Source organism: Galeopterus variegatus, unplaced genomic scaffold (assembly GCF_000696425.1).
Source record: "Galeopterus variegatus unplaced genomic scaffold, G_variegatus-3.0.2 Scaffold58, whole genome shotgun sequence".
NCBI lineage: Eukaryota > Metazoa > Chordata > Mammalia > Dermoptera > Cynocephalidae > Galeopterus > Galeopterus variegatus.
Window position 1 is genome coordinate 444211 of NW_007726169.1, and position 26343 is coordinate 470553.

Genomic DNA, 26343 nt, shown 5'->3' on the forward strand with positions numbered 1-26343 from the left:
TGGCATGGATTCTCCAAAACAGTAAAAACAATGAAGTCTTTCCTCTCTGACTTTGGCATCACCTGTCTGGTTTATTGTAGTGGCTGATTTGTGTTCCTCACTCTGCCTGGCTAAGGCTAGTGTTAAATGTGCACATGGTGCCCAAGCCTATGTGTAGGCTGGGAAGGCTGCCTGGAGGAGGAGGAGGAGAAGTGGGCACACCCTTCCTCCCTGCCTTTCCACACTGGCCCACCAAGGTGCCCCTGCCCCTGCACAGGAGGAAGTCTCGGGATTACACCATCAAGGTGCACATGAACCTGCTGCTGGCCGTCTTCCTGTTGGACGTGAGCTTCCTGCTCAGTGAGCCAGTGGCCCTGACGGGCTCTGAGGGTGGCTGCTGTGCCAGCGCTATCTTCCTGCACTTCTCCCTGCTCGCCTGCCTCTCCTGGATGGGCCTTGAGGGCTATAACCTCTACCGACTCGTGGTCGAGGTCTTTGACACCTATGTCCCTGGCTACCTGTTCAAGCTGAGCGTTGTGGGCTGGGGTAAGTGGGTGGGAGTGAGGGTCTCTTCCTGGCTCAGGAGAGGGCTGTTAGTGGGCCCTGCACATCTGCCTCTCCCACTCGGCTTCTAGCAAAACATAGGTGCCTGGTTCTGCTTCTTTACTTATCTCTCTGACTTCCCTCAGTACTTCCTTCACCCACCCATCCTCAGGGGTCCTTCACCTTGACTGGGTCAAGGTCCTCTTTAGGAAGATGAAATGGTGAGCCCTGTCCCCAAGAAACACTTCCAAATCCTCCACCTTGCTCATTCCATTAAAAGAGGGATTTGCAGGCAAGGCCACCACATATGGATGTGCAGGTTGGGCACTGCTCAAAGACCCCCAGCTGGGAGATGAATGCGGCTGAAATCCAGTCCTCTTCCACTCACCTAATTCACTCAGGTTGTCAGTGGCCCTGCCTGTAGATCCCCCTGAGACTCAGCTAACAGCTTCCCTATGGCTTTGACATTTTGTTCTTGGCCAACAGTCCAATCCGCCTATGGCCCAGACCTCTCATGTCAGACCCAGAGCCCAGGGGCTCACACAACAAATCTTTTTGGACATTGTGCAGACCCCCAAACTCCACATGTCCCTAACCCCTGCTCCTCCTGTGTTTCTCGTTGGGCCCCTCCTTAGTTTCCTCCTCCATTTGTGTGAAATCCCTTGAGTGGGCTCTGTGTCAGGACCCAGGTGTTTGGAGGTGGGTCACCTCCTCCAGGGAAATTTCAATCTCCACCTAATGGATGAGGTCAAGGTTGAGTGCAGACATCCCTGGGGACAAAACTCTTGCTGTCACCTCGAACCCCACCCAATCAATGTCCTGTCTGCTCCTCTCCTCTCTTGTGACATCCAGCCCCTCAGCAAGGATCTGCAGGCCCGTTCTCCTATGGGCACCCAGGGTGGTGAGGGGGCAGGGGTAAGGTCAGGAGAAATGTCCTCCTCTCATGAGAAACCTAAACTGGAATGGAGAAAAGGAGGGTCCATGCTTGTGGGACCTTCCCCAGATGGGGTCTGGTGGGGGAGGCTCTGGTAGCACAGGCCTGGGAGGGGGTCGCACCCCCTAGACCCACCTGAGGGTTGGGGAGGGGTGGGCTTCAGAGTATGAGATGTGAAACTCCACACTTTGCTGTCCTCAGGCTTGCCCATCTTCCTGGTGACCTTGGTGGCACTGGTGGATGTAAATAACTATGGCCTCATCATCTTGGCTGTGCACAGGACTCCAGAGAGTGTCATCTACCCTTCCATGTGAGTGGCTATGTGAGGTGGGGGGCAGGAATGCAGACTTCTGGGTGCAAAGGCCAGAGAGCAGCCTGGGTCTGGGCTATGTTGGCCAGGAGACTCCTGGTTCCAGTATACTGGAGGTATTGGTCTGGCAGTGGCTGGAACACTGGGCTAAGGGTCATGGGGGTTGAATTAGGCCTGGATCCTCCACTCACTTGCCAGTGACCTTGAACAGGTCCTGGCCATTCTCTGAGCCTCAGTTTCTTCATTTGTGAAGGTGCTATGGGTTGGAGCAGATGAGCACCACCATGTTTCTTTGCTGCACTCCTGTTTCCCCAGGCAGATGGAAAGACTGAGGCCCAGAGAGGGTAGGGATTCTCTCTTGGCCACACTGAGGGCCAGTGCGCTGCTCAAGGGCACCGAGCTGGGTGACAAGTAGGGCTAATAGTCACCCTCCACTCACCTAATTTACCCAGGCTGGTTGTGGCCTTGCCTGTGGATCCCCCTGAACCTAGACTGGAAGCCAGCATTCCTGAACTCCAGGTTGGGAAAGATTTTTTTCCATTGGTTCAGTGTTTTTGAAATTTTTATCCCTTCACATCACTACACAGTGATTTTTGTCTTACCTTTGTACTATCTGTATCATTACTTACTTAATATTTTTCTTTAGATCATCTGATTTGTTAAGTGCATTTTTTAAAAATTGTATCAACACTATAAATAGAAAGCAAGCATCACTTGCCATAAACCATGAGTAATCATGAAGACAAACATGATGACAACCATGGAAGTGCTTCTCCAGCCCAGCTGTGCGCTCAGCCCTCACACCTTTGTCCACAGGTGCTGGATTCGGGACTCCCTGGTCAGCTATGTCACCAACCTGGGCCTCTTCAGCCTGGTATTTCTGTTCAACATGGCCATGCTGGGCACCATGGTGGTGCAGATCCTGCGGTTACGCTCACACACCCAAAAGTGGCCCCATGTGGTGACACTGCTGGGCCTCAGCCTGGTCCTTGGCCTGCCCTGGGCCTTGGTCTTCTTCTCCTTTGCTTCTGGCACCTTCCAGCTTGTCATCCTCTATCTCTTCAGCATCATCACCTCCTTCCAAGGTAGGTATGGAGATGACCTCAGCCCCAGGGCTAGGCAGGGAGCCTAAACAAGGAGCACGGGGCAAGGAAGGAGGTGACCCAGGGAATCTGAAGGCTTCCCTTCTCTGGGCCTCAGTCTTTCCATTCATGAAATAGGGGCATCCAGGCCACAGTCGACAAGTCTTTATTGAGCACCTACTATGTGTAGACCCTATGCTAAGGCTTGGGGCTACAGTGGTGAGCTGGTTTGGTGAGGGCCTTGCTTATGAAGCTCCACTCTAGTGGGGAAGACTGAGCATGAGCAAGCAAGCACACAGCCATCAAAGGCCATCTCAGGGAGGGGGCTAGTGACAGCGGGCAATGTGACATACAGGGCCTGAGCTAGGGTGGGAGACACTTAGGGAAGGTGGCTGGGAGGCTTCTCTGTATTGGAGACACTTGAAGACAACAGAAAGATCCTTCTATGGAGAGATCTAGGGCCTCGTTACTCCAAGTGTGGTCCACAGACCAGCAACATCATTGGGAGTTTGTTAGAAACACAGAATCTGGCCCACCCCAGACCTGCTGAATCAGAATTTGCATTTTAACAAGATGTCCTGGGGGATTCATGTGCACATTACTGGTTGAGGAGCCCTGGTCTAGGGAAGAGAGCTCCAGGCAGATGGAGAAGCAAGAGCAAAGGTCCTGAGGCTGGAACAAGGTTGTGTGTGGAGGGAGGAATAGTGTGGCTGAAGGGTAGCGAGTGTGGTGCAGGATTGTAAGGGCTCTGGCTTGATGCCAACAAAGTCCCTTCCTGCCCTACCTGCACCCCTCTGTACCCTGCCTCCCCCATGTCATTCAGACACACTCGCACACCTCCCCCACCCCCACCACTGTTCTTGGCCTTGCTGAATGGGGAGGGGGTTGCATGGCCAGGTGCAGGGGCTCACGTGGGGTTTCAAGGCCAGCCTCCCACTCAGAGTCACCACAGAACTAGAGTAGGGGTTGAGGGAGAGGGGAAGATGTTACCAAACTCCAGTTTTTTAACTTTTGAGTCTTCATTTTCTCACCTGTGAAATAAAGAGAACTCTGTGAGGATTGTAAGTAAAGCCCATGTATTCACATAAACATTTATTGAGCTGTTAATAAATTACAGTAGCGTTATTTGTAGGGGGAGCGATATTGCACAGTGCTTAAATGAGGGGGCTCTGGAGCCTGATCACCACAGTCTCACTGCTGGCTCTGCTGAACCCCTTAGTGGGGCCTTCCTGGGCCTGGTTCCTCATTTGTGAAACGGAATAGTAATGAATAGGACTCACTCATAGGAATCTTGAGAAAATACCGTGAGACGATGCCCAGGGAGTTGGCACAGTGTCTGGCCATCAGGCACATAGTAGGCACCCCCTGGATCACGTGGTACCCATGGCATGTGTTGGGAGAAGTCTGGGGGAGGAGGTGGGGTAGGTCTGAGTCAAGGCGGCTCTGGGAGAGAAGAGGAAGGCTGGGGGTGGGGGACTGCCCTGCCCCCGCCTGCTGAACCCTGTGCCCCTTGCTGCCCACAGGCTTCCTCATCTTCCTCTGGTACTGGTCCATGCAGCTGCAGGCCCGTGGCCGCCCCTCCCCGCTGAAGAGCAACTCGGACAGCGCCAGGCTCCCCATTAGCTCGGGCAGCACCTCGTCCAGCCGCATCTAGGCCTCCAGCCCACCTGCCCGGTGTGAGGAAGCAGAGACACAGCCTCCCCTCACACTGCCTGTGGCCCCCGCAGCCGGGCCCAGCCCTTGGCCAGTCAGTCGGACACTTGAGAAAGCCTATGGACCTTGGAGGGATGGGGCTGTTGCCATGGCTGCCAGACTCTAGGCTGGCATTCTGAATTGGCCTCAGGGACTACTCGGTTCTTGGGTCCAGCTCCCAAGGGCTCAGGAATGCACCACCATGCTGGTTATGGGGCTGTCCTAACCTAGGGCTTTTCTTACCACCCCAGGCCCAGCCCTTGTTGCTGCGGGTTGGGACTCACAGGCCCTAGTGTCAGGCCTTGGATTTTGGAGGCCTGGTACATCCTCAGCCCTGTGCCCCTGCCCAGGAGAGAAAAGTGGCTGTGGCTGCTCTGTCTCTGGTAGTCACCATGTGGGCACTTTGCAGCCCCTGACATTTTAACCTAAGCGTGGTATCTAGGGTAGAGGGGCTAGGGTAGAGCTTTGGAGTCAGACCCCTGGAGGAGGAGGTGTCCCCTCCCCAGAGCACAGCAAGTGCTCGCCTACCTCTGACTGACCCCAGGGCCCTCTCCCTCTGTCAGCTGCCCCAGTCCTCCCTCTTTCTTCCCAGGTCCTCCCCTCCTCTCCTGTGGTCTCCCTAGTGCCCCACTCACAGCTTGGGGTCCCCAATTCCAATGCTGTATTTTGGGTAGTGGTTGCCAAGAGCCGCCTGGTGCCTGCTGTAAACATTTATCTACTGCATAGGCCTTGCCTGCCCTGACTCAGGCTTAGTATCGATGCCTGGATGGGGCTAGGTCCATCTGTCCATCTGGGCCTCTCTCTGAGCTGTATCACCCTTGTACACACCTCAAAGGGGCCCTCAGCCTCTCCAGAAGCCTTCTTGTGGCAAGATCTAAGGAACGTAACAGTTTTGTCTTATTTCCATCTCAGCGCCCCAAAGACTGGGACATAACTCCTCCAGTGACAATGGCCTAGAGCCTGGTGCTCTCCTAATGGGTCATCTCCAAATCTCTGCAAATGGCCCTGGCATACCCAGCAGCCCATCATGGCTAATTCCGTCTAACAAGCACACACTAGTCAATCACCAGCCTCTGCTAGCTGGTAGGGACACAAATGACCAGACCTGGTTGCTTCCCCTATGAACCTTCAGTCTGATGTGTGGGGCATGAGCTTTTGGAGCTACAGGCACCGAGTCCAGGAGCCATCATTTCTGGCTGGGAATCTAGGAAGACTTCCTGCAGGAGGTAGCATTTGACCTTGGTCTCAGCCTTTAAGATAGGGAGAATGTTCTTTTTAAGTACCAATTCATTTGTCTTTTGATATTAAAGAGAAGTACATGTTCATTGTAGAGAACTTGAAAACTGTAGAAAAGTAACAAGGAGAAAAATAAAAATTAGCTGTCTTATTGCCTAACAAACCAGCATAAATATTTTGGAGCATTTCCTTCTGAGCTTTTTCCTGTGCCTCTATTAAAACGGCCACTCATACAAACACCTTAGGGCCAATCAGAAAACATGAACAAGAGAAAGGGCTGTGTGCGGGTGGGGAAAAGAAAAAACAAACTGCTGGAACCCTTATCAACCCTGGCAAAGGGGAGGATAAATGGCAACTTTGTGTCAGTGCTGGGGAGGCAATGCGGAGTGGTGGGGTCTGTGGTCATCTGGAGATTATAAACCCCATGCTGACGGGGCAGCCGCTAGTCACTGTCTTGCAGGAATGAGGACCTACCTACCTTTTATGAAAAATGAGAAATCCAAATTGAGGTGTGAAATCTCCTGATTTAAAAATCTGTACAGGGGCCGGCCCGTGGCTCACTCGGTAGAGTGCGGTGCTGATAACACCAAGGCCACGGGTTCGGATCCCATATAGGGATGGCCGGTTCGCTCACTGGCTGAGCGTGGTGCTGACAACACCAAGTCAAGGGTTAAGATCCCCTTACCGGTCATCTTTAAAAAAAAAAAAAAAAAAATTTGTACAAATCCAAAAAATATTCTGGCCAAAGAGATCACATTGAGGGGCTGAATTCAGCCTTGTCTGCGCATTTGATGTATAAACCAGTTTATTGACTCGTCTAAAGCAGGTGGGATGCAAGAAGGAAATGATTGGGCTTTTCTCCCACCCCGCCTTTGACCTTGTTCCACCAAATCCCTCCTCCCCATCCTGTGACGTGGCTTAGGCAAATCTGGTAGGTTTCTTCCCCCCTCAATTACGAGAACACTCACGTTTGACCATTGCTCTTTGCGTTCAGGTATAAGATTCCAGTGCAGTGTAAATCAAAGCTCGGCGTCCGCACCCGCGCTTCCCTCCACAGTTTCCTCCCTCCTCTCCTGGCCACTCCTTGGTAGCAGGCGTGGACTGGCAGTGCCCTCTTCCTGAGGGGTGAATGCTGTCAGGTCTGGCCAGAGGGCTTTAGACCTTGCTCACCTGGAGCCGTTGAGACAAGCTGGGGGTAAGAGGTGGCAAAAGGGGACACTATGGTTCTGTTTGCCCTGGGATTTGAGGGTCCAGGGCTCTGTAACTGACTCCAGGCCAGTCCCTGGCATCCTGGGTCCTAGGAGGGGTGTCCTTCAGAGAAGGGCTGTAGGGGGAGGTGGCCTGCCACCGTCCTAGCTGCCCTGGTCCTGGCTTCCCAGGTGGGCTGGACGCTCTTTGTCCCTGTCTGCAGATCTCCAGGCCTTTCTTCACAAATTGGCATCCATGAGCTGCTCTGAGGTGGGCCCAGCATGCCACAGTCCACATCTCAGCTGGGAGGGAGGGAGGTCTTCCAGGGGAAGGCCGGCTGGGTGGGGAGGAGAAGCATGCCTGGCAGTTCTAATCCACCTCCTGGCCTTCCCTGCTGAGGAAGTTTCTGGAGCTCAGGAACCCCTGGGTTCTGACCTGCTGCTCCATGCCAGAGTCCCTCCTGCCTCCCCACCCCCCATGAGTGACTCCACCATTTCCTTCCTACCTCTCCCCAGGCCCAGGGTGCTCAGCAGGGGAGGAAGGGGAAACACAGGCCAGCTGGGGCTGGGCAGCTCTCCAGTCAGACCCTAGGCAAGCAGGGCGAGCTCTGGCCCTGCAGGCCTGAGGGGTACCTTTCACTTTCTGATCTCTCAGTGGCCACGGGATCACGTCAAACACCTTGGCACAGCTTGCACACGGCTTCCTTGGGACCCCAGGGTTGGAGCCTGAGTGGTCAGCCCCACCCCTTCCATCAGGCTGAAGCCCATGTGTGTTTGCTGCCCCCATTTCCTGCCAGGGCCAGTGGTGACCAGCCAGGGATGATGACAATGATTTCATGGTACTGGTGATTATAAAGTGATAGTGATAGCAATGGTCACACCCACCACCTGAACAATTCCACATGAATCCTCTCATGGGCTCTTCACAGGCCTCGTGAGCGGCTCAGAGAGGCAGACAACTCATACGAGGTCACCTAGCCAGAAAGTGGCTGGGATGGGCATCAGTCCAGGCCTGACCAACACCCAGAGCCTACACTCCGGTCCCCCACCATCCTGCCTCGCTGTCCCTCCTGTTATCTAGCCTGGTGGGGGAGGCTCGGGTCCTGCAGGAACAATTCATCCTCTCCTCCCAGGACCCCAGCAGAGGTGGGCTTGAGTCCCACCTTGTTCAAACCATGGGCACCACCACATCCTTGTCCTCATCCCTACAGTCAGGCTATTTTCCCAGCATATTACAGGTTTCATCAATCCCTGACACAGCCCTAGGAGGCAGCCCCATTGCTGTATCCACTTTACACAAGAGGAAACAGGCTCAGAGTGGCCCCCAGCTTGCAAGAGGAGGGGTCTGAGTAGATGTGCCTGACTCTAAAGCCTGTGTTCATCACTAATTCCCATGGGGTCTTCTCCAGTGTGGAGGTCTCCATGGCTGCTAGACCCCAGCCCCATGCACCCACCTCAGCAAGGCCCTGGGAGCACTCCTGGGTGGGTTCAGCAGCTCCCTCTGCAGGTGGGCTCAGGAGTGGGGTGAGGCTCGGAGCACTGCCCGGTTCCCCACATTCACCTTTCACAATCCAACTGATGGAGCCATTGAGCAGGAAGCATGAGAAAGAGGCCACAGGAAGCAGTGGGGCGGCAAGGGTGGGGGCAGGCTAGCTCGGCAGAGCTTGGGATCAGACGGCCAGACAGCTGCAAGGCTCCAGCTGGCGTGGGCAAGGCTGACCAAGGATGGTGACACCCTGGGTCCTGGGGACCCTGTTCGTCTTGCTCCTGGGCTCAGGTGAGCACTTGGCTCCTCACCCCCTCCTGCCAAGCCTGGGAGACCCTGCTGTGCAGAGGAGAGAGGGATGGGGGTGCAGTGGAGGCATGAACAGGGACAGGGACGGGAGGATGTGAGGAGTCAGGTATCTGGAACATGTCCTCCAAGGACCCCACCCTGACCACCTTAGCACTTCCTTTAGCCTTGCCCCTCGGGGTCAGTCCTGTTGTCCTGACAAAACTTACTCAGCACTGGGTCTCAGATAGCCTTAGTCTCCCCACTATGCCCTGGAGATGGGGTAAGATGGAGAGTGCTCTCCGGCCATGGCTCCCTGGACAAGCTATTTTCCAGCCGGCCTCTGAGCTCCTGGGGAAGGGAGTCAGAACCCTGTGGAAGCTGAGGCCAGACAGGGCTTGCATCCTGTTCATCTGGCCCTCCCCCATACACACCACCCTATACTGCTCTCCCTGTCCTGTCCTGACAATGGCCCATGGTCCTCAGTGACCCGAGCTGGGACCCACACTCCTCCCACACCTTCATGTCTGGGTCTCACATGCAAACATGTGGTGGTTCTCCAGAGGCAGTCGAAGGACCCAGGCCTTGCCCTTGCTGTCCTCTCTCCCAGGAAAGCTGCCCCCCACCCCTTGCCCACCTGGCTACTCTATTGACGCTCCCTGGCTGCTCCCTCAGGCAGAGGAGTGTGCTCGCTCCCGAGAGCTCCCTTCTCAGCGCCCTGCGTGTCTGTCTCCCTGTGTGTCTGTTCAGCATGCGGCCATGTGACTTTGGCCACATGGATCAGCCTCTTTGAGCTTCAACGAATCCTCTTCTCTTCAAATGCTGGGAGACTGAGTGAAGTGCAAAGTTCAGTCCCAGGCACAATGACGGGTAGAAAAGGTCGGTGCTGTCTTCCTAGTGGCCTGGGGAGGCCCTGGTCCAGAGCAGGCTGTCAGGCAGCACTGCATGGAGTAATTAATTAACTTAGTAACTGGTGGTGGCTGTTATCAGGTCTCAGTGGCATCATAAGGACTCTGGGCCCTTCCTGAAAGCTGCAATTTGCTGGTTGGGTCTTCCAGGCTCCTCCAAGGGATGGCATTTACCCTATGCTGATGTGGGTACTCTGGGCTGGGCAATGCATCATCCACGTGAGTTGATGTGAGGAGCTTTGGGAGATGTATCTGGAAGTTAGACTCCTCCCTCTGCAGAGGTTATGGGTTAGGCACCATTCATCCATTTGCCCATCCACGCATTCATTCATTCATTCAAGAAGCATGGATGGTGTCCTCTGCTCTGTGCCAGGCCCCGTGCTCCCTGGTTCCATGTGGTCCCTGCCCTCAAGGGGCTCACGGTTTAGCAGGGTGACAGGGTATTCAAAGGAGTCCCAGGACTGTGAGGGCCTCGATGTGGGGACTGGGCCAGCGGCAGGCAGATGCAGACTCTTATGGGCAGTGGAGGTGCTTCAATAAAGGGACACTTTGCAAAGGTGTGGGCAGGGTGAGGGGAACAAGAGGGTGGTTGCTGGCAAGACTGACACCTGAGGGCAGCTCTCAGCAGCACGTGGCCTGAAGGGCAAGGGAGGGAGCGGTCACCAGGCCTCTTGGAGAACAGCCTGTGGCTGCAGAAGGGTGGAGCAGTCCACTGGCGGTGGATAAGGAGGGAGAGGCTGAAGGGGCAATGGGGGGCAGGGTGGGGGACAAATATCCACCCTACCCTTCTCCTGCCCTCTGACCTCCAGCTCATCCCCCGTTTGCTGAACCCAAATTGAGGCAGTCCGAGGAGGCCAGCCTCTGGGGCAGAGCAGGGTGGACAACCGCAGGGCTGGTCTGGGGGTTGCAATGGGGGGAGGGGGCACCGTCTCACACACAGGCCGAATTCAGCTTCTCCTTGTTTAGGCTAAATGCTTCCAACATCTTCAAAAAATAATTATGAGGGCTGGCCCATGGCTCACTCGGGAGAGTGTGGTGCTGATAACACCAAGGCCACGGGTTCGGATCCCATATAGGGATGGCCGGTTGGCTCACTTGGGCAAAGTCAAAGGTTAAGATCCCCTTACCAGTCACCTTTAAAAAAAAAAATTATGAAAAAAATATTTAACAATCTTCTCTGTGCTGTGGGCTTGCCGAGGGCTTCACCTACATGACTGCACTGAAATTCACAGCACGTTGGAGGGAGGCTCTGTTATTACCCACCCGTGTGCCACCTGCACCCGCGCCCAGCACCCACTCGCAACCCCTCAGGCAGACTGTGGGCCTGGGACAACAGAGAAGGGCACCTCCCCTCGAGATGACAATCTCCTCCTCTCCTCTCTTTCCTCTCTTTTCCCTCTTCTCTCCCTTCCTCTTCCTCTCCTCCTCCCCTTTATTTAAAGCACAAACATGGATCATATTATATACATACTCATCTATCACTTGACCTTTGCCATTAATTGATGTATCATCAATATCTTTACAAACTAACGGAAATTTAAAGTTCCTTTATAAACTAAGTAAAACAGCATTAAGTTTGGCCTGTTAGCTCAGTTGGTTACAGACCACTGTTACAACACCAGGGTCTAAGGGTTCAGATCCCAGTACAGGCAAGTTGCCAAAAAACAAAATAAAAAAGCCCATTGTCACAAAAGATCCAATTATTATAAAATCCACTCTAAAATGTTATTTTTTTTACCCTATGTCTACTCTAACTTTGTTCTGCCATTATCTTTATTGTGACTTTTATTTTTTGTCTTAATGATTAAAAATGAACTGGTTTGTTTTAAATGGTAAAAATAATACTGTGCATGACTTTTTTTAAAAAATCAAACACCAGAGAAGGGTATGAAAAATGGAAAGCAAATGTCCCCCTGCCCTCTTCACGCCCAGCACTACCCATCTCAGAGGTAGCTCCCCAGTTCGTGGTGTACCAATCTGAAAAGTAAAGATACACAGTGAGTCAAGACCCCTTTCCCACCCCCAAATGGAGAAAGGGTACAAAAAGCAGTTTGCAGAAAAAGACGTGTAAGCAGCCAGCAAATATAGAGACAGATGCTCAAACTCCTGCTTAAATTAAAATAAGATTTCATTTGACTTCTGAGATTGGCGAAAATGTGAACGTTTAGTAAAATCTAGGATTATAAGCAAGTGGGTAGTCACTCTTGCCCATTTTTGGTGGGGACACCTTTTTTTTTTTGGAGGGAAATTCAATAATACCTAGGAATCTAGCAATTTATAAAAGCACATACATTTTGACCCAGAAATTCCAGTGATAGGAATGTTTTCTATGAATTTTCAACACATGCTAACAAAAATGAACACTCAAGAATTCTTATGGCAGCATTGTTCAGGATAGGAAAAAAAGCCAGAAAACCAAAAACTTAAATGTCCTCCGAGAGGGGACTAGTCGAAAGTGTCGCAACACCCATATAATGGGATAGTATGCAACTACGTAAAGAATGAGGTGGATCAGCTCTATAAAGAATGACATGGAAAGCTCTTCAAGACATATCGCTAAGCGATCCCATTCATGTAAATTTCAAAATGATCTACATATAAATACTTGCATATGTCTAGAAAATTTCTGGAAGCCTGTGCAATAAACTGGGAAATGCGGTGAACTCTGGAGGGTGGCCTGGAACCTGCAGGAGGAGGGACTTTTACTTTTCATTCTATGTCCTTGTGTATGGTTTAAATTTCTAAACTCTATACAAGTATTACTTTTGTTGAGAGACAGATAAATATGTAGACACATGCACACATCCAATGTGAATACATAAATATATAGTCTTAGAATGAAATTCTCATCTTCTGAAATAAATGATAATGACTTTTTCAACACCTACAATGAGCTATGTCCTTCACGTATATTTTCCCTAATCCTTTCCTAAAACTTTCAAGGAAGGTCTCATTAGCCCCATAACTTGCCTGAGGACACACAGCTGGTAAGTGACCCAAAGCTTCCACTCCATGCTCTACATTAGGTGAAAGGGAACTGAACCAGAAGTCACAAAAGCTCATCTCTGGCCCTGGAGCACCCTGCAACGAGCTGGTGGCCTTGCTCAAGTCATCGTGCCCCAGGGGCCTCAGTTGGCTCTATGCTCTTCTTATCCCAGGAGGTACATGCGAGGATTGTAATGTGGATGAAGGAGAATGAGGCAAACCAAGGCAGATATATCCAAGGGTTATACCACGAGGCCACAGTTGCAAGGGCTTTGGAAGATCTGGTATAAAACAGTGGTGAAAAGCCAGGCAGACTCCCTAGAGGAGTAGGTAGAGGAGTAATAGCATTAACTTATAAAACCTTTTATTGAGCACTAACATATGAAACCTTTCGTCTACAGAGTCATTTGCCAAACCCTTTGTACACGCTTTTCCCAAAGCATCCTACCAGCCCTGTGAGATGTGGAGTAGATCTCATTTCACCTTGGAAACCAAGACCCAGGGAGGGTATGAGTCCAGATCAAGTGCGCAGCTTGTGCAGATGGACAGAGCTGGGATTGCAGCCCCCCACACTCTGGAGCTTGAGCTCCGTCCCCACTCCCCCACCCTTCCTCATCCAGCCTATTCACACTCTCTGCATCGCTCCCTTAGGTGATGAAATGACCACTGAAGGGCCAAGAAATGTCTGTCAGGAGCGCATCGATGCAAACCAGTATGACAGCTTCAACTTGAACGACAAGGCTAAGTGCTTCACGAAGTGTAGGCAAGGGGGAAGTTTCTCCTGCAATGTGGGAGGCTTGCAGAGGTGAGGGGGCTCTCTGAGCTGGGGTGGGGATCTGGGACTCCTGAGGGGGTGCTATTAGGAAGGAATGGGTCCATCTGCCCCCATGGTTCCCCAAATGCTGCTCCTATCTCACCCTTCCACCTTGTTGTTTGACTCCCACGTTCTCCTAAACCCAGACACCCCCTGACAGTCAGGGGCCCTAATGCTCTAGGGGATGCAGAGATAAATCAGTCCCTGTCCCTTCCCTTGGGACTTGTGGAGGGACAGACACAGTCCCAAATGATGATGACTCCAGAGCGTGATTATATAAAAGTGTGGACAAGGCACCAGGTTAGCTCAGAGATGGGAAGTCTGCCAGTGCTTCACAGAGGAGGCAACCCATGAAAGGGTTTTGAAGGGTACACAGGAGTTTTCCAGTTGGACCCAGGAAATGGTGGGGGATATAGGCAGAAGAGCTTCAGAGTATTGGGGGAGAACTACAATGCTTTCAATTGTGAGAGACTAAAGTGCTGGGAGATGGAGGAGACAGTGGGAGATGGGATGGGTGGGGGATAGGACTGGAAATATTAGCAGAGACTAAGGTTTGAAGGGTCGTGTAAGCTATACCAATGGGGGGGCAGGACAATGAAATATTTTAAGCACAGGAAGAGTGTAGTCAACTTTGCATTTGACAAAGATTCCTCAGGCTTCAGGGAAGGCTACAGCAGTGGTGATGCAGGAAGAGATGTGACAAGGTGACAACTGCAATGGTCTGGGCAAGAGTGAGGGCTGAACCACCACCACCAATTGGCCCTGTGCACCTGCAGAAGAGAGGGATGAGGGAGGTCGTATGATGTCGAGTCAATAAGACCAAGAGACTGATTAGATGGAGGGGCGGGAGGAGGGGTTTAGAGTACAACATCTTCAAGAGCCATCTCCAAAAACATCTCTGCCTCTCTCCACTCCTCTCACTTGTAATCAAAGTTGCTCTTTGACAACTTTGGATCAGTAACTCTTCTGGGATACTAAGAAAAGCACCTGGCTTATAGTTGGTACTTGATAAATATTCGTTGAAAGAATGAATGAAAGCCCTGTGTTCTCAGGCTTGGCGTTAGGACAGCAATCTGATGGAATTACAGTAATTCAGGGAAATAATGAACGTGCTCCCATCCCAACCTGCAGCTGCCCCAGTAGCTTCTTAGCACCCAAAAGCTGTTCAGCAGCTCCTCTTTGTGCTGTCTAGGCGTATACCCAAAAGAATTTTAAACACGTCTTCAAACAAAAGCTTTTACACTAATATTCCTAGCAGAACTATTTACAATAGTCAATAGTGCAAAAGACCCAAATATGCATCAGTGGATGAACGCATAACTGAACTGTGGTCTATCCACACAATGGAATGGTATTCATCCATAAAAAGGAATGAAATACTGACACATGCTACAGTAGACGAGCCTGGAAAACATAATGTTAAGTGAAAGAAACTGGACACAAAAGCACAAGTATCGTATGATCCCGTTTGTGTGAAATATCCAGAATAGGCAAATACACAGACCTAGAAAGCAGATTATTGATTGCCAGGGGCTGGGAAAAGAGGCAAGGGAATGATTTCTTAATGGGTATGTGGTTTCCTTTCAGGATGATAAAAATGTTCTGAAGCTAGATAGTGGTGATGGTTGCACAGCATCATGAATGTCACTGAATTGCACATGTTAAAATGGTTAAAATGGTAAATTTTATGTTATATGTATTTTACCACACACAAAAAAGACAAGCATAAAACACGCAGAGGAACTCCTAGCTGGAATCCCTCAGGATCAGCTTGGATTGCCTCCAAGACTCCCTTCTTCCTCCCTCAGTGATCCCAGGGTCTTTACTTTGATATTCTGGGTCAGCCCTGTCATCCCCAGAGCCTCAAGATCCTCCCCTCCCCTTGTCCCCGGCCCTTGCAGATTCTGGCTAAACTACGAGACCCACCTGGTGGAGAACAGTTTGACAGAGAGAGTGAATACGTGTTTTGTGAAGGCTTTAGTCCAGAACATCAGTACAGACACCTCGGAAGACCTGCACTTCTCTCTGGAACCCTCTCAGGTGAAGAGCTCCCCTGTCCCTACGGGCTGGTTCTGACCCTATTTTCCTCAGGCACATATGTCACAGTTCTGAAACATATATGCCTAGTGCCCATCAAAGCTTATCCCTTCCTTGTCCCATTTGGTAGTGCTCTGCCAACTTGTGAGTGGGTGCTGGTGAGTTAATTGGATGAGGGGTCCTCGCAACAGATTCCCCAGATGCTGGGATCAGACATCTGGAAGATCACTGAATTGAGAGTCAGGAGACCTGGGTTCTTGTCCTGGCCTTTCCACCACTTCACTAGATGTCCTCCTGGAAATCCCTTTCCCTCTCTGGGCCTTGCGGTCCTCATCTGAAAGATGAATTCTAAGACTCCTTGAGGCCTAAAATTCCCATGAGCTCTCCCGTCAGTGAATACATTTGAAGCCAGGTAAAGGGAACACTGGCAGCAAAGGGGCTAAACAGGCAGACTCTCTGGTGGACATTGGTCTAGGTTCAAATCCCAGCTCTGCCCCTACCAGCCATTGCGGTTGTGGGCAAGGTATTCTGAGCCTCAGTTTCCCCATCTGTAAAATACTGAAGGTGCTGCACACTCTCAAGATTATCAGGAGGAGCAGATGCAATGCCCAGGGAATAGTTGGTACAGTGAGGGCCAGTCTCCAGCCTCCCTCAGGGAATGGAGCTGATGGTGGAAGTTCAGTAAGGCTGATTCTCATCAACGTGCTTCTAGGTTTGTCTGGGAGACAGATAGCGCTTTCTCAACCCTTTCTAATGTCACCCAGAGGTGAGCCCTCTGCGTGGGATACACACTGGCCCAGAAATCCCCCACATGTCCTTTTGACAAGGATCTAGGAAGAGGAAGGTCGGGGCCTTCAGCTCTGACTTCTAGCCTGCCTTGTCCCAGTGCGCATGGGAGGCTTCTGAGGTGGGCACCAGCTCCAGCAGAACAGTGAGGTTGGAGAAGGAGCTAAACATGCTTTGTAATTACTGCTGAGGTTTATTTTTATATTAGGATCATTCTTAGTTTTAAAATCTTGGTGGTGGTGGTTGCTGGGGCAGGGAGGTGTTCATGTGCAGTATGAATTGGTGCATCCTCCATCTCTGACCTTGTTGTCTCCCTTCTGAACTTCCTTCCTGGTGTCTTTTTTCTTTCCATATATCGCCGAGTCAGAAGCCAGACACCATCACCACCAAGCCCTATATAAACACAAGCACTGTTAGGACCTTGGTCCAAAGCACACTGTAGCCGGCCCTCCCACACTTGCAAACTGAGCTGGCCCAGGTGTCAGTGTGTCTTCAAAGCCACTTTTAACCCAACAGATGGCCAAGCAGCCACATTCTTAGCTATGCTCTCCCTATTGGGGAAACTGAGGCTCCACGAGAGCCATAACTTGTCCAGGGGCCCAAAGCCTGCAAGGAGCTGAGCATGGACTGTGCCCCATCTGTCCTGCCTCTCAGGACTGACAGTCCTCAGGTTCTGCCCCTCCAACCATCATGCCTCAGGTTCCCCTCCCAACCTGGGGAGCGGCAGGACAGCTGGCTGCTAAGATGGGAGCTGCTGGGTCTGTGGTTGCAGATTCCAAGGCAGGTGATGAAGGGTGAGGACAAGCCACCTGACAGAGTCCGACTTCCCAAGAGCTTTTTTGGATCCCTGCCGGGCAACAGGTCTGTGGTCCGGTTGGCCATAACTGTTCTGGACATCGGTGTGGGGAATCTCTTCAAGGTAAGGAGAGGCCTGCTGGGGACTCAGGGGAGCTCTAAGGTTGAATGCTAATTCACCAGGGACCCCTGCCCCAGCTTGCCCTCACTGGAGACCGCTGAGTGAGCCAATGTGATGGAGGCAGCAGTGAGCCTCTTGACAGTGTTTCTACTACATACAGCCCCTGGTCTTCCCAGACCCTGTCTCGTCTGTGGACTGCAGACTCGTGCTGCTCATGCACAGTCAGATGTCCGCCATATCACACACCAGTGCCCTTTAGCTTGTACGAGTGTCCCAAGTGTGTTCATGTACCCTTTTGTATCCTTGTGCATGTGCAAACACGCATGTCCTTTTCTATTCCTATGCGCATGCAATCATGTATGCTCAGGTGTGATCATGTCCACATGAGCAATTGTACCCTTGCCCTTGCAAAAGTGTGTACCAGGTATGTGCACCCAGAGGTGTGTGCCCACTCCTGTGCAGACGTGTACCCCTGAGTGCTGGTGTGCTCCCCCACCCATAGCAATCACTGCCTTCTATTTCTTGGTCCTGTGTCCCTCTAGTTAAGAGGGTACAGGCGTTCTGGAGGCCAGCAGTACAGGCGGTCAGATGCATGGCTTTGCGGCCAATTGACCTGGAGTGTAGGGCCTGGCCTGGCCCAGCCCAAGCAGAGGATTACAGGGAGAGCAGGACGAAATTTGCCCATGACACCTTGTCCCCCTAAGCCCCCTGGGCCTCTGGTCTCGACCTTGCCCTCTACGCAAGGGCTGTGGGTCCTTGAGGCTCCCAGGAACCCCAGCCAGAGTTGGTTTGGGACAGCCCCTTCTACTGCCTGGCCTCCCCATCTCCTCTCACAGGGTCCCCGCCTCAGCCTGAAGGATGGCAGCAGTGTGTTGAACAATCGCCTGGTGGGCTTGAGTGTGGGCCAAACGCATGTCACCGGGCTGCCTGAACCGTTAGAGCTCACCTTCTCCCACCAGCATCAGCCCCCTGTGAGTCCCCCACCTGGGCCTGGAGTCACTGCAGGGCAGACAGGTGGGTGGGCACACATGGGCATATAGGCTCTGAGCAGACCTGCATGGGACCTGCACCCCCTACCCTGCCACACCCACCCAGGAGGGTCCATCAGTGCCATGCACACAACTGTGTCCAGACCCCCTCCTGCTGACATGCTCACAGAGGTGCATGTAAGTACCTGGCAAACCCACCTGCATGCACGCAGCATTCCACACTTGCCCACATAGTGCTCCCCTAAAGGCACACACAGACACGAAAACCCTCCCATCCACTGCCTCACACCATACCCACCTATGCCCCTTGCACGCTGGGCCTGGGTGCAGTTAACTGTCCTGTGCGACTGACAGGCGTGAGCCTTGCTTTCTACCTAATGCACTAATGCACATACATGCTGAGACCCTCGGGGACATGCAGTCCTCGTCCCCTCCCCTGCCCTCTTCCAATCTTCCCACTTCTTCTTCCTGACTCCCATTTTCTGGTTTCAGAACATGACCCTCACCTGCGTATTCTGGGATGTGACGAAAGGTAGGGCCTGAAGGACCTTCTCTGGGGTAAGCTAGGTGGGGAGGGGAGAGCTCCTTTAGGGGGCTGGGCCTCTCCACTGCAGTCCCCTCCTCTATTCCCTCCCTCTGTTCCCTTTGCCTCCTCTCTAGGACCAACAGGCGACTGGGCTTCTGAGGGCTGTTCCACTGAGCTCAGAGCCAACGGGACTGTCTGCCGTTGTGACCACCTGACCTTCTTTGCCCTGCTGCTGGTAACAGCCCACTCCACCCTGATCCTAGCAGTCCCAGAGTTTTCCAGCTCCTGCCCTGGGAAGGGGGCTGCCTGGTGGGGCCAGGGCCTTTGGAGTGCATGGGCCTGGCTTCTGACTGATGTGGCCCTGGTTGGGGGTGGGGGTCACCCACAGAGGCCCATCTTGGACTGGGCCACCGTGCAGGCCCTCACACGCATCTCTCAGGCGGGCTGCAGTGTCTCCATGATCTTCCTGGCCTTCACCATCATTCTCTACGTTGTCCTGAGGTGAGTGACCCCACCTACTCCCCCATCTCCCTCCTGCCTTCAGTGGAGGCAGCAGGGCAGGATAAAGCACCTGGTCATGCAGCCTTACACACCTTAGTCTTCTTGCCACACCTTAGTCTCCTCATCTACAACATGAGGCTGAAGGTTGAAATGTGTCAGGGCCATTTCAGCTGCAAATGGCAGAAACTCAACTCAAATTGGCTTTAACATAGTAGGGAATGTGTAGTTCATGAAGTTAAAAAACCCAAGGTGCATGGACTCCAGGCAGGGCTAGATCCAGGGGCTCAAGAGAGGTCTCAGGACGTGGTCTGCCTTGGCTCTCAGCGCTTCGCTCTCTGCCTTTTGTTGGTCATGTCAGGCAGCTCCATGCCTGGGGCCCAGGGAGCCCCAGGCTTCTGTCACAGCATCTTAGCTGCTCAGGCAGAAATAAAGGCGGTCTCTTCTTTCTAAATATTCTAAACTAAGTCCCAGAATTGAGGTCTTTTTTAAATAAATGTTTTATTTAGAAATAATTATGGACTAACAAGAAGTTGCAAAAATAGCACAGAGAATTCCATGGTCCCTTCCGCCAGTTTCCCCCAGTGGTGACATCGTTTATAACTGTGGTACAGTCTCCAAACCAGGGAGTGGACAGTGTTAAAGTACTGTGGACTAGAATACAGACCTCATTCAGTTTTCACCATTTTTTACAAACATTCGTGTGTGTGTGTGTGTGTGTGTGTGTGTGTGTGTGTGTGTGTGCAAGACTGATATAATTTGCAAGGCCCAGTCTAAAATTAAATATGTTGCCCCTTGATCAAAAATTATTACAAATTTCAAGATGGCTAGAGCAGAGCATTAAACCGAGCACGGGGCCCTCTGAGCACAGGGCCCTGCAGAGGTCACACACCCATGAGACGGCCCCCATGTGCATGTGTGTATTGGTCTATGCAATTTCATCCCATGTATACACACCACAGTTGAGTTTTCCTGGTCTAGCTTGGATCCTGTGCCCATGCGATGCCCATGCCATGGAGTGGTTCACTGTGGTCCAGGGATGGAACACACTGGCCAGGTCAAGCCATGTGTCTGCTCTTAGATTTGCACTCCCAAAGGATCAACCACCACCCCTCTCTCCCAAACGTCATGGTTAAGAGTGGGGAAGACTGTTCTCAGGCTTTCCAGAAGAAGGGGAGTGGGTACAGGACAGCCAGAAATAGCAGAGAGTGCTGTAGCCTCCCTGGTGTGCCTGGTCCCCCAGCCTCCTGGAGGTGCCTCACCCAAGCTTCAAGCTCACCCAGGACTGACATGCAGCAGCCTTTTGGTCTGCTGACTCCCAGTCCAGGGCGCTCCCAATACCTTTCTCCATTTGCCTCTGGGCCTCCATCACCATTTGGCCCTGGGCTGCAGGCCTCCAGCCCCAGCCGCTCCATCACAGGCCAACCCGTGAGTGTAAGTGGTGCCACCCTATACCCTCCAAGCACTGGTTTAGGACACTGCCCCCATCCCCAACAAGCTGAGCATGACTTGCCAGCTGGCAGCATTGCTGGATCCCATGAGCTGGGCTTGGAGCACCAGGAGAAATTACCACCAGCTACCAAGGTTGGGGCCTGGCATCTCAGGTGAGGTGGACATTATCCCTTACACCCCCTCCATGCAGCTGAGGGATGGGAGCCCTTCTGGATCTGATTTGCTAAGAATTCAAAGTGGGGTGTCTGTAGAGAGGGAGATGTACCCTGGGGAGAAGCACTGGGTAGGGAGTCTAGAGCCCAGGGTTGGAGCCCCTGCTATGCTCCGTGACTTTGTGGGAGTCCCTGTCCCTCTCTGAGCCTCTCTTCCTACTAGATCCTAGGCCTCACGCATCCATCCACCTGTCCATCCACTCACTCAGTGAGTCCCAGGCCCCTCCTGCCCACTGTGCTAGGCCCCCAAGTTCATAGCATGGGGAGAGATGTGATAAGGGGGAGGGTTGAGAGTTACACTTGCTGTAGGGAATCTTCTAAATCAGCCTGGGATAAGGGGCTTTCAGAGACAGCCTCCCCAGAAGGAAATGTCCAGGGGAGTTTTGAAGGCAGAGTAAGAGTCAGGCAGACAAAGAAGGTGGGAGGCGCTGAGGAGCAGGGAAAGGCATCGAGAACAGAAGGAAGCGCATGGGCAAAGTCTGGGAGGGGTGAGAAAGCAGACGCATCAGGCAGTTGCAAGTTACGCAGATGGACTAAAGCATTAAGTCAAGGGCGAGGCTGGCAGGCCTAGAACCCACAGGGCCCGTGGGCCGTGAGAGGGCTCCTGGATGTGCCTCTGAGGGTGCTCTCACCCTGGCTGCTGGCAGAGGTGGAAGGTGGACGATCAGGCAGGAGCTGGCGGTAGGGGTGGAGAGCCATGGGCATTTGGGTGGATCCCAGATGGTGGATGGACAGGCCTGGATGCCCCGTGGGTCTCTCATTTCATGCCCCAGGCTCTACTGGCACAGGTTCAAGTCAGAAGATACCCCCAAGATCCACGTGGCCCTGAGCATTAGCCTGTTCCTCCTGAATTTAGCCTTCTTAATCAATGTGGGGAGTGGCTCGAAGGGATCCGATGCTGCCTGCCAGACCCGCGGTGCCATCTTCCACTACTTCCTGCTCTGTACCTTTACTTGGATGGGGCTGGAGGCCTTCCATCTCTACCTGCTCGCCATCAAGGTCTTCAACACCTACTTCGGGCACTACTACCTGAAGCTGAGCCTAGTGGGCTGGGGTAGGTGCTGCCTGGATGGGCAAGGGATGGTTGGCCCCAAGGGGCAGAGAGGAAAATCGCCTTGGGCAGAGAGATAAGGGGCTCCCCCTCTCAGATGAGCCCAGGGCCCTAGGGATGGGCAGCTGGGGGTGGAGGGAACTGGAGGAGGACATGTCCCAAGAGCCCTGGTGATGCAGTACCTCTTCCCCTCATGCCCAGGCCTGCCCGCCCTAATAGTCATTGGCACTGGGAGTGCCAACAGCTATGGCCTATACACCATCAGCGACAAGGAGAACCGCACCTCGCTGGAGCTGTGAGTGGCTGCTGTGGGGAGCAGGGGGCATGTCAAGTTGCTGGCTTCACATATCGAGTCTGGAGAAAGGCACGGAGAGGAGGAAATCCCAGGCAGAGAGACCGAGTATGTCAAGGCTGGAAGGATTCTCAGATCTAGATAGCTCATGGCACAGGGGGGTGTAAACTGAGGCCTGGAGAGAAGAAGTAAAGTGAGAGAGGAAGCCCAAGAAGGGAGACAGAGGACTGGAGCAGGAGGCAGGATGCCTTACTCTAGCCTGAGCCAACACTAGCCCATATGGCACTTTTGGGCAAAATGGAAAATGTTACCCCCTCCCTGTGCCAGGTGCTCAGCCTGGTGAGTGCAGGGTGTGCTAGACTTCAGTCCCCACCTGTCCCCTCAGCCAGGTGCCTTTGTGCAGAGCTGCCCAGCCATTTGCAGCAGCCCTAGGTCAAGTCCAGGCTCTGCTCCTGACTGCTGTGTGGGTCACATTAGATAAGGCCCTCCTCTCCCAGGACCTCAGTCTCATCACCTGTACAATGGGAGAGCTGATCAGCATGCTCTTTTAGGCCTTTCGCCCCTGCAGTGTGGGGAGCAGATGAGCTGAGCTGACCCTGCAGACTCCCACCCAGTCAGTGATCTCCCAGGGCGCCCGCCCCTGGGCCTGTGGCTCTGTGCCTTGAGGGGCTGATGGGGCCTTGGACCTGTCCGTAGGGTCTCAAAAGCAAGGGCCACAGCAGCTGGTAGGTAACAAGTACACGTGGTGGGCCGGGTGGGGACTGCAGAGTCACATGCCCATTACTGGCTGCTGATTACTGTCCTTCTGGAGGGCATCCACAGAGCTGCCAGGTGTACAAGGGTACTTCAAAACATTCATGAAAAAATAGAATTAAAAGATAATATGGCTCTTTATATGAACTTTTGAAGTACTCTGGTATGGTTTTACAAGAGAAGCAGAAGTCTGGAAGATGATTCCAAACCTCCTAATTTTAAGGGGTGGCCACTAACTCAGATTTTTTACAACATAATGTGCGGCAAATGAAATACATCTTTGTGGTTGATGTGGCCTTCTTGCCACTGGTTTAAGGAGACCCCAGACTGGAGCCTGGGGACGGCCCCTTGCCCAGCAGGAGAGCAGGTGGCTGATGGGTGGAAATGCAGAGAGGCAGCTTCTCGATCAGAAAAGGTCAGCCAGGGAGACTGGCTGGGGCTTGCCGGCCAGGGTTGCCTGTTAGTCCCGGTGACCATCCACCTCCTCCAGGTGCTGGTTCCATGAGAAAACTGCCCTCTATGTCACCGTCCATGGCTATTTCCTCATCACCTTCCTCGTCAGCGCTGTGGTCCTGGCCCTGGTAGCCTGGAAGATCTTCACTCTGTCAAGTGCCACTGCGGGCAAGGAGCAGAGGCAGCCCTGGAAGGGGGTCCTCACCGTGCTGGGCCTCTCGAGCCTCCTGGGCATGACGTGGGGACTGGCCATCCTCACGCCCCTGGGCCTGTCCACCATCTATGTCTTCGCATTTTTCAACTCCCTTCAAGGTGAGGCTCCCGGGCTGGGTGGTGACGAGCTGCCTTTTCTGCACTAGGAGGTGATGGGAGGGGAGAGAGAGGGTGGTTTGCAAGAGACAGTACTCTACTCAGGCTAGCTCAGCTCAAGGGTACTGATTTTAAATATCCAGGGCTCTCTCAAGGATCCGGGTAGAAGGCTGGCTGACTTCATGGGAGCTGGCACCGGGATCAGGAAAAACCACCTAAACCAAAGCAGATGCTTTCTCCATCTTTTTCTCTGGAGCTGTGTAGTCTCTCATCCAGTCTTTGTAGAAACTCCTTCATTCTCTCTCTGCTCACCCATCACTACCCATGGCCCAAATTGGCCACCAACATGGCCACCTCAACCTTACGTGACCTTCCAGGTCAGGTGTCCATCTCCGGTCCAGTCAACTGTGCCCAGGAGAGCAGGGTCATGTGATTTGACATCCACATGACATGGAGAGAGTCTCTAAGGAGTATGGAGGTAGGAAGGAAGTGTTTGCTATGTCTGCTACCCGTCCCCGCAGAATCCTTCCTCTGAGACCCCAGCAGAGGGGACGGAGCCCAGGGTGTGGGTCACAATTTCCTTCCCACACCTGCTCTCATTGCTCCTCATCCCCCCCATTCACACACACTCCTCAGAGAGGCGTCAGGGGAAACAGCCAAGAAGGGAGTGACAAGACTCATTCTGTTCAGAGGAGTCACTAGGAACCCAGGTGTTCTAGATGCAGCAGGTGCAAGCCCACAAGACCAGGCTGGCTCCAGTGCCCCATGAGACTGCGGCATCATGGTAGGGGCCAGGCAGACCTGGGTTCAAGTCCCAGCCCCACCCACCACTCCAGCAAACCACTCAGCTGCTCTGATCCTCACTCGTCTCTGAACTGAAGACAGTCCCAGTCCTTATGTCACTGGATTTCACAATGAATAATGGTGACAATGCATGTGTGGGACCCAGCAGGTCCTCAATATGTGGAAACTGTATTAATAATAATAGAAATTATTACTGTTAGGCCATTGGAGACTATCCCCAGCTAAAGAATTATGAGTTCACATCTGGAAAATCCCAGGGGTTAAGGGATGGAGAGAGATGAGTCTTGAAACTGTAGATTGTGTCGTTATTCTTTCAGAGGTGACCTTAATATTTAAGATGCATGCTTCACTCTGCTGAGTTAAGTTTCCACTGAATCTGAGTTATTCAGTATTTCTGCCTTCCTCCCAAACACAACAGAGCCTTCGGGACACTTTAACTGCCCACTGAACTCTTCCCAATACTTTCCATTGTTGTGTAGTCTTAGTTATACATTTCCTTTAAACATACACGAAGTTTTTATTTCAAAGTCAATTTCTGTACTTACTACTCTTTAGGAGTAGGTTTCATTTTTGCCTGATTTTTTTCTAAGTCCGTGAGCATCTACCATGGAGCTCGTTCTCCTCTTGGCAGCCACCAGTCCTGGCTGCCTGCTCCCCGCCAGCCCTGCCCCAGGCTCACCGAGGTCCCCTCCTTGCTGACAGGTGTCTTCATCTTCTGCTGGATTGCCATTCTCTACCTCCCAAATCAGGGTGCCACGTCCTCCTCTTCTGGTACTGCCCGACTGGACCCGACCCACTCCATGTCGCATGAATAGGAAGCCACAGCCCTGCACACTGAACTCAGCTCTGATGAGCTGTGTGACCTCTGGGCCTCAGTTTCCATCTCTGTTGACTGTGGCTGGGGAGGGAGGGGATGGGGACCAGGTTGGACCACGTGGCCTCAAAGGTCCCATCCAGACATGTCTATGGGTCCAAGAGTCCACAAACCCAGGATTGCAGGAGTCTCAAGTTCCTGTAATCCTGAGACCTCCCCCCCAGCAAAGAGCAATGCTTTCACCCCCACACCCTGCCTTCATCGCCCAGCAGCCTTTCTCTGCCATCACCCGCTGCTGAGTACAGCAAGTGCCTGAGCCCAAAGAGGGAGTCTGTTGCTGGCACAGCCGTGTGAAGGAGCCCCCAGCCTCTCCCCCACCTCCCCCTGCTCACTGCCCTCCCACAACTTCACCCTCTAGCTGCCTGTACCCATGAGGGGCATTCTGAAGGTCATCATCTCTCCAGGCATTGGGGGTTTGTTTTTGGGGTGGGGGGTGATTCCCACACCCAGCCTGTCCCTGGTCTCTGCCCACCCACCAGGGCCCATCCTCATGGAAGAAACCCCACCATTCAGGGGGCAGCCAGCCCTCCGTTGTCCGTGGACTCTGAATTTCAAAGAATGCCATTTATGGGGTGTGGTACCTGGAGCAAGCCCCCCACTCCCCACTCTGACTGCTTCATGGGTGGCCTGACCTCTGATCTGCTGTCATCATGAGGGTGGAAGTCAAACAGTTCAGTGCTCTGCACACCTGCTCCTGGTCATTCAGTGTGTGGGGCTGAGGCGAGGGTGGGGAAGGGGGCTCACTGAGCAGAGGAGGGGCATTTCCGCCAGAATCTGAGCTCCTATAGAGCGGGACCTTGACAGGCACTGCCTGTTTCAGCCTAGCCTGAGCACAGGGCCTGGCATAGGTTAAGCCCTGAATAAATATGTGTTGGCAGAATGAATGGATGTTTGAGTTTGACCTGGCAGGACCCTGAGCCAAGGGAGTGTCTCAGGCCAGCCCCAGGATG

At 52.8% G+C, this 26343-nt stretch overlaps 2 protein-coding genes across 5 annotated transcripts in view; both read left to right on the forward strand.

Annotated features, from left to right (window-relative positions):
• Positions 1–5961, forward strand: part of GPR56 (G protein-coupled receptor 56) — a 33150-nt gene extending 27189 nt beyond the window's left edge. For all 4 annotated transcript variants that reach the window (XM_008574817.1, XM_008574832.1, XM_008574825.1 and 1 more), the window contains exons 11-14: positions 257–525; positions 1658–1766; positions 2583–2851; positions 4372–5961. In XM_008574817.1, the coding sequence (XP_008573039.1) occupies positions 257–525; positions 1658–1766; positions 2583–2851; positions 4372–4502 (778 nt within the window). In that variant the 3' untranslated portion in view covers positions 4503–5961. The remainder of the gene's footprint in view (positions 1–256; positions 526–1657; positions 1767–2582; positions 2852–4371) is intronic.
• Positions 5962–8688: 2727 nt separating this feature from the next.
• Positions 8689–25334, forward strand: GPR97 (G protein-coupled receptor 97). The gene is made up of 13 exons (XM_008575113.1): positions 8689–8740; positions 12669–12803; positions 13279–13432; positions 15343–15481; positions 17037–17183; positions 18017–18151; positions 18662–18701; positions 18839–18930; positions 19084–19196; positions 21631–21911; positions 22110–22203; positions 23444–23718; positions 25222–25334. The coding sequence occupies exons 1-13, from the start codon at positions 8689–8691 to the stop codon at positions 25332–25334; spliced, it is 1770 nt and encodes a 589-aa protein (XP_008573335.1).
• Positions 25335–26343: the final 1009 nt, after the last annotated feature.